The sequence below is a fragment of the Ipomoea triloba genome, chromosome 13 (assembly GCF_003576645.1).
Source record: "Ipomoea triloba cultivar NCNSP0323 chromosome 13, ASM357664v1".
Taxonomy (NCBI): domain Eukaryota; kingdom Viridiplantae; phylum Streptophyta; class Magnoliopsida; order Solanales; family Convolvulaceae; genus Ipomoea; species Ipomoea triloba.
This window is the reverse complement of record NC_044928.1, coordinates 4,027,559-4,034,513: the sequence shown is the minus strand read 5'-3', so window position 1 is coordinate 4,034,513 and position 6,955 is coordinate 4,027,559. Positions and strand designations below refer to the sequence as shown.

Here is a 6,955-nt window from a genome sequence, read left to right as displayed (position 1 = left end):
AAAAAAAAAAAAAAAAAAAAAAAAAGAAGCTCGGAATTGGAGTTGGATTCCAAGTTGTATTCTCTTCACACTAATTAAAATTAGAAAAAGGACTAAACAACCATTTAATAAATGTGTAAATTAGCAGGATGCAATATTTATATAATTTCATTCCTTTTCTACAACAACCACTTTCTTTCTAATTTTATAAAGCATATAAACTAATAAACCTTCTTCAACACCATTTTCTCAATTATAATTCACATCATGTTACAAGAATAAAAAAAAAAATTACGAATCGACCAAATTGTTCAGCTTATTAACTTAGCAACCACAAGATTTGTTTATCCTTTTGTAACTTTTTTTTATCGGCCAGAGTCACAAAGTGAAATTTATTATGTGCACATTATCAAGTAAAAATTGTGAGTTTTTTTTGTTACTAAAAAAATTTCACCAAAATATATGACAATATAAATATATTTCTTTTTTAACGCGGGGTGATGAATCGACCAATTCACGGTAATAAATTAATTAATATTTTGATCCATGTAGCTTTATTCTCATAATTTTGCTCTTTATATTATACGAGTAAAAATTAGAGTTCAAAAGAAACCTCTAAAATAACTTTTGTAATAATCTAATACGAGTTGAATAATAGTACAACACTTAACGCTAATTTTGAGGGATAATGAGAGTTGAACAGTACAATACCTTTCTCATGATTACACCCAAGTTGCAAGGCTGAAAAGGTCCTCTAAAGCATATATTCATTTTTTTGTGATTTATTTCCATTTGACAACTGGAAAAGCAGAATTGCAACGCTACGCACTGCTCTCTTAAAAGAGTAGAATATATAAATAAGAATTTTCAATCACTAAAGGTGTGCCAATGGCCTTTTGGTCTAGTGACATCTGTTAGTGGCATTTGGTTGCACCCCATGTTAGAGGGAGCAGGTTTGAGCCTCAGTGGAGGTGATGCTGACTCTTTGTGCTTCAGTAGGTTGAGAAAGTAGTTTATGAACAGATACTACATTGTAACCGAGTCAGTAGTACTCAAAAAAAAAAAAATCACTGAAGGTGTTGTGGTGTAGTTGGTTATCACGTCAGTCTAATACACTGAAGGTCTCCGGGTGACGCCAAGATATTGTTTTTCTGATATTTCCCTTAGTTGTAAATACCATACCAGGTCCATTTTATGAATATTATATTTTGTTATAAATTGGATCTTTAGTATTTTGTTAGATTTAATGATAAATTTTTTTATTAACTCATTTAAATCGTATTAACCTATCACCCTGTTTATATCATTATTGTGTCAACTCATCATTATTTTCCAGTATGGCCACTCTTTGACAACATAAATTCATTCATAATATAATTCAATTACAATTCCAATAGTATAAAACTTAAAGCAAAAAATTCAAGCGAAGGAAGGACATAAATTCATATCACATATTCAACATTCGCCTCATTGGATTTCCTTGATAACCGGCTTGCCAAACCGTTCTGCTTTCTCCTTCTTCGGGAGACTTGTCTCAGTTCCCGCCGCGTATTCCATGCTTTGACTCCGCTCCATCTTGACAATGGCAGCTAAGGAAGACCATGCCTCGCCTGGCTGCTCATGAACCCAGCACATAATGAAGTAAACCTTCCTCTCAGCAGACTTCAGCTTTTTCTTCATCTCTGATCTTTCGAGCTTGGATTGTTTTGCAGACTTTACTTCTTTCTCTGCTGACTGAATCAGCCTCCGTAGATCAGTGAGCAAGCAAACTAAGGCTGCACCACCGAGATAGAGAAGTTCTATCACGTCTTCGATGAGTCTGAATCCGAGTTGTAGGCCGCCCATGTGTCTAAGAGCGGGAGAACATGTTTGCTCCAAACAATGTGACAGAGCCTCCAGTACAGTCTCCGGCTGTGCACCTTGACCCATAACTGAAGAAACGCTCAGCAAAACCGTGGCGGATCCTGTCGGGTCGGATTGCCAGTCCCCGTTGTATATGCGAAGGGTGAAGCAATAACTGTATACAATGTCAACCAGGTGAACTGCCAATAATGGGGATGGTGCAGCGGCACTCAGCTTACTAACTGAAGGTAATGGGGATTCGGGGCCAGGTGGAATGTCATGCAAAGGTTCACTTTCTATGTCATCTTCTGAAGTAGCTGTGGATTCTTCTTTAGAAATCGGCTGGACAAGTTGGGTTCCATACTGGCCAAGAGAGATATACTTGGCTGACTGCTTCGTCCACCATGGCTCCCATGGCTTAATCAATTTGCTCAACTCACCTGAGGCTATTGCTTTTTGGTAACGTTTCTGCTCTTCAAGAGTTAAATCATCAAGACTTATCTCACTTCCTGTGAATAGAAAAGACATAGTACCCATATTAGATTGAATCAGAACAAATTCATTGGCACAGGTGTTAATGTAAGTGGCATACCAGATAGGATCTTTTGAATAGTTGATTCTGACCATGAGAAATCTGGTTCTGAGACAATTGACATAGAGGCAGATAATTAGGAAGCAACAAATGGAAAAAAGATTAAAGAGAAGTATAGCACAGACACAATCATTGGTATTAATGAAAACAAGAATAGCATAAAAGTGAGCACAAGTGAATACTAATGATTTCCCATAGGGAATATCTAAACTAAGCAAGCAGTGGTTTATGGTTTCCCATCCAATTTAGTTTGTTTCTCATACACCAGGAACAATGGTTACTAGCTAAAGATTAAGACTGTTCCTCAGAGAGCACAACTTTGTCTGCAATTCAGAAGTTCCACTAGAAATCAGAGATTTGTAGTTGTCGCAACACATGGTCCAGGACATTAAAAAAAAAAAAAAAAACTTTATATCTGGAAAAGTTGAGTTTAAATTCTTTTTAGTCACTCCTATAATCTAAAAAGTAATACAAAAAATCAACTTCACATAGATTAATTCCCTGGAAAAAAAATGAATACCAGATCCAGTGCACAAAAACCCAAAGGTATTATAATTCAGCATCAGTTATCAATAACATAGAGAATGTACTTTATATTGTTCACAACACAAAACAACACTAACCATCTTCGTCCAAAGATTCCGTCTCATCTTCTGAATGCAAACGTTTCAGTATTTCTAACATTTTCCGTTTACTTCGCTCATCTGGTTGTGATTGCTGCAGTTCCTCCATAACATTCTCCCTCATAAAAGACTCGGTGCAGCTAAGGCTATGTGACTGGAAGAGTAAGATGGACAAAATCAATAACAAGAAAATGTACCAGATAAGTAATATTGACATATTGCTACTAAAACATATACAATGTCTTAAAAGAAGCAGGGGTTTTTCCATCACCTTATAACATGGAAGAGAGCAATAGCGTATATTGCATCGAGGGCAAGTGTACAGTGAAAATTGCTTTTGACATCTGCACGAGAAGTAAACGTAAGTTACCCATTTTATGACCTATTGACATGTGTTGCAACCCTAATACAGTCCAAAATGGGGATAATTTTTTTTTTTATTTATCTACTTGTATGTGAAGAACACACCAAAATTGGTCGCAAAACATAGCCAAGTTGGTCAAACTCTTGGCTTGGTAACCACAAGGTTACAAGTTCGACTCCTAGTGCAACAGTTAATGGTCTTGTTGGTTTGAGGCAACCTTAGTTGGTTTACCTCCACTCGGGTAGTGGCTGCGAGTTTCTCTTGTCACTCAAAAAATAAAAAAGAAAACACCAAAACTCATAGCTCACTCTATCTAACATCCTCATAACAACGATCCACTAAAATTCAGCATAACAGCCATTGGCAGCAAAGCTTCGCTATAAGTTTTCAGGCTCCAGGCCTCCAGCTGAACGCAACTAATCCTTAATCTGTATTCAGTTTGGGATAGCTTATAAATCCTATTTCTCTATTCATCACTCTTTTGTCTTCTTTTGTAAGCATATGCCTGCCGCTCTATTGGCTATCCCCCTACACGCATGTCTATAACTTATACATTATTAATTTTTCACTGAAATTGAATATACATTTCCACTTTTGCTGAATATATGGGAGAGATATTAAACAGTTCAATAGAAATATAGTATAAAGATGGCATACGTACACGCGGCATATTATGCGCGAGGATGAGTTGAGCTGCGAGGAAGTTGACGGCATCTCGCCAGAGGTGACAATGGTATCCGGCATCGAAGAAGCTCAATAGTGGAGTCCGAATTGAGGACAAGAAATGAAACTCTTAGAAGCTGCAGCGCTAGTCCTAAATAAGATTTGAGCCTATTTAAGGCCTACATGTTAAGCCTTTAAAAAAAAATTAAACATACCTAATACTAAACTAATACATAACTGCATAAGTATATCAACACAAATCCATGAATCACATTACCAAAATTACAACCAATCAATAACCACAAAGGCACAAAAACAAGGTAACATCTAACTATCTAACATCTTATCTCTATATATATTAAAGCAAAATAAAGTGGCTAAAACTTTCCCCCCAAAATGAACAGTATAAAGTGAATATCCTATCCTATAGCCTATACTATCCTATCTCTATCTCCAAGTCTGACTGCTTAGTCATTGATAGAGTCATGGGCTATTATGAACCTATTATATATGTTGCGTGTGGATTTTGGCCTGCTGTGGGGTTGGGCTGCTGTCCAACAACAAAATCAAATTTGAAATATTATTTAATAAGTTACAAGCTTTCTTATACCTCTATACCTCTATAAATACATGCTAATGGAAAGTGAATTTACAACTACAAAATTCCCTCGACATATTACAAACTTGAAACCTTTCATGTTCAAATACACATCTATATATTTGTGGATATTGCTATATGTACTTAATTGTTTGGTGCCTAAAGACCATATTAATGAATCTGCTATTTTAATCTTTATATCTACACTGCTGTTTTTAAAAACTAATAATAGAAGTAGAATAAAGGTAAGCTATAATTCTCACAAATGTCTACTCTGTTAAACTTTTAAATTAATATTCTCAAATTAAATGAACCTATTTTTTATGAACATCAGTGTATTTAATTTTCGTTCAGGACTAACCCCAGGTAATAATTATAAGTCAATATTGCTCTTTGTGCTAAGTATTTGGAAATGATTTCTTTCTTTGTTCACATAAAGTCTAAGCTCATAGGCAGTTTCAGTTTTATATTCTAAATAAAAAATGTAGTAAAATACAGAAACGGACAGTTTACCGTATACATGTTGTCTTGAGTATTCAGATCGCTCCTCTGCTCTAATTTCTCTTCCCTCATCCACGCCGTGGATTTGGATTGTAGAGGTTCAAGAATATTGGGTTCTTAGGGTTTTGAAGGTTTGGTAATCGTTTGAGCTGGGATTTTGGGTAGAATATAGTGGGATCTAATGGTCGATTTTCGTCTGGTAATGTCCCTCTAGGACTGTATTTGCTGGTTTTAGGTTAGGCATTTTGACATACCGTCGATTTTGTTGGGCCGAAGGCCTTACGTCGAGGAATCGACGCAGGTAACGGCCATTGATGACTAATGTCTGGTGGTTTAAACATACGAGATTGGGAAGAAGTTTACGTCGATGGCGACAAAGGGCAGTGATCTTCACTCGATGCTTCGATGTTTTTGAAGCCAGAATATGTTGATAGCAAGTCCTTAAGGTGGATTTAGGGTTATTGTGCGTAGCTGTGGTGTGTGGCGGAAGTGTTTAGGAGAGAGCAGATGCGCACATAGGGTTTGTTGTGTTTAATTTTTTTGGCTGAATTATTTATTTGTTTTTGGGTTGGGTTGGGTTGGGTTAGATGGTGGGTTATGGGTATTATGTTTTGGGTAAAGGGCAGTTGTTGGGCTGCTGAATATGTATATTGAGTGTTTGTATTTTTTTAATTTTTTTTTTGGACTTTAGGTAGATTATTTATCTAAATAATATATATATTGATATTAATTTGTTATCTAATAACACAATAATTTATAATATATGCTAATAATATGTTATGAGGTTCAGTATAACAAGCAATTTAGTATTGCTAAAGAAAAAATACATTACAAAATATATTTCATGATTAATATTTGATTTTATCATTTTAAAAATATTATCAACAATAAAGTTATTTAAATATTATACCGTGCATCGCACGGGAAAATACTAGTATATAATAAAGCCAAACCCAATAGCCACAACTTTTGGCGCCAATTCAAAGCTACGTAGTTTATATATTTTATACTTTCAGGCTATTAACACCTAAATCTGCAGGCAACTTTTCATGTCTCTATTTTTTATTTATTTATTTTTTTTTGAAAACCAACCATAAGAACTTCATTAAAGTAAATGTGCAATACAATCAGGAATAGATGAAAACCGCACAGCCACATCATTTTAATTTATTATTACTGATTACTGATTGTTATTACTGAGTACTAATTGAGGAATCCGCACAGCCACATCATTAAAAAATAAATATATAAAACCTTTTCAATAACATTTAGTAGAGAATACCCAGTCTCTTGGCTGTTCAATCTCCAATAAAATTAATAATGAACATTTATTTATATACAGATTCTAAAATGTACTAATAAAGTTGTCTAATCAGAAATAATGCTCCACAAACGAAAGGCTTTAAAAATAACTCTCTATTTTCAATCTGAAATCTGCGCTGTGGCCATGAAGAAATTAACATCTTCCACAACCATTGGCAAGAGGAGGAAAATCACTTCAAGTAATCAAGGTTAGTCCACCCTACTTTCATATTGACTATTTTCAATATGAAATCTGCACAGTGGCCATGAAGAAATTAACATCTTCCACAACCATTGGCAAGAAGAGGAAAATCACTTCAAATAATCAAGGTTAGTCCACCCTACTTTCATATTAACTATTAAATTTGCTGGAGATGTGTACTTATCTTGCTAATAAACTGCATGATCTTAATATGTACCTGTTATATCTGGCATTAACATGAACATAAAAAAAAAAAAAAAAAAAAAAAAAAAAAAAAAAAAAAAAAAAA

The 6,955-nt window shown here is 34.8% G+C and overlaps 2 protein-coding genes across 3 annotated transcripts in view; one reads left to right on the top strand and one right to left on the bottom strand.

Annotated features, from left to right (window-relative positions):
* Window positions 1-1,307: 1,307 nt before the first annotated feature.
* Window positions 1,308-5,676, bottom strand: LOC116002975 (zinc finger HIT domain-containing protein 2-like). 2 transcript variants are annotated; one of them, XM_031243164.1, is made up of 6 exons: window positions 5,175-5,676; window positions 4,062-4,231; window positions 3,308-3,380; window positions 3,037-3,190; window positions 2,414-2,461; window positions 1,308-2,330 (listed from the first exon to the last, which is right to left on the bottom strand). In XM_031243164.1, the coding sequence occupies exons 2-6, from the start codon at window positions 4,142-4,144 to the stop codon at window positions 1,447-1,449; spliced, it is 1,242 nt and encodes a 413-aa protein (XP_031099024.1). In that variant the 5' UTR covers window positions 4,145-4,231; window positions 5,175-5,676; the 3' UTR covers window positions 1,308-1,446. The 2 variants fall into 2 exon arrangements, with proteins under 2 accessions (XP_031099024.1, XP_031099025.1); XM_031243165.1 differs by having other exon boundaries at window positions 4,062-4,214.
* Window positions 5,677-6,609: 933 nt separating this feature from the next.
* Window positions 6,610-6,955, top strand: part of LOC116001065 — a 5,619-nt gene continuing 5,273 nt past the window's right edge. Inside the window, exons 1-2 of the mRNA XM_031240967.1 lie at window positions 6,610-6,673; window positions 6,726-6,794. Of these exons, the coding sequence (XP_031096827.1) occupies window positions 6,610-6,673; window positions 6,726-6,794 (133 nt within the window). The remainder of the gene's footprint in view (window positions 6,674-6,725; window positions 6,795-6,955) is intronic.

Excerpts from the sequence above, each read along its gene's own strand:
- LOC116002975 (XM_031243164.1), bottom strand. The coding sequence starts at position 4,144 with ATGCCGGATACCATTGTCACCTCTGGCGAGATGCCGTCAACTTCCTCG. Across the intron at positions 3,191-3,307 it reads GCTCTCTTCCATGTTATAAG|TCACATAGCCTTAGCTGCAC; the intron begins GTGATGGAAAAA and ends TTACTCTTCCAG. Across the intron at positions 2,462-3,036 it reads GGAATCTTTGGACGAAGATG|AACCAGATTTCTCATGGTCA; the intron begins GTTAGTGTTGTT and ends CAATTGTCTCAG.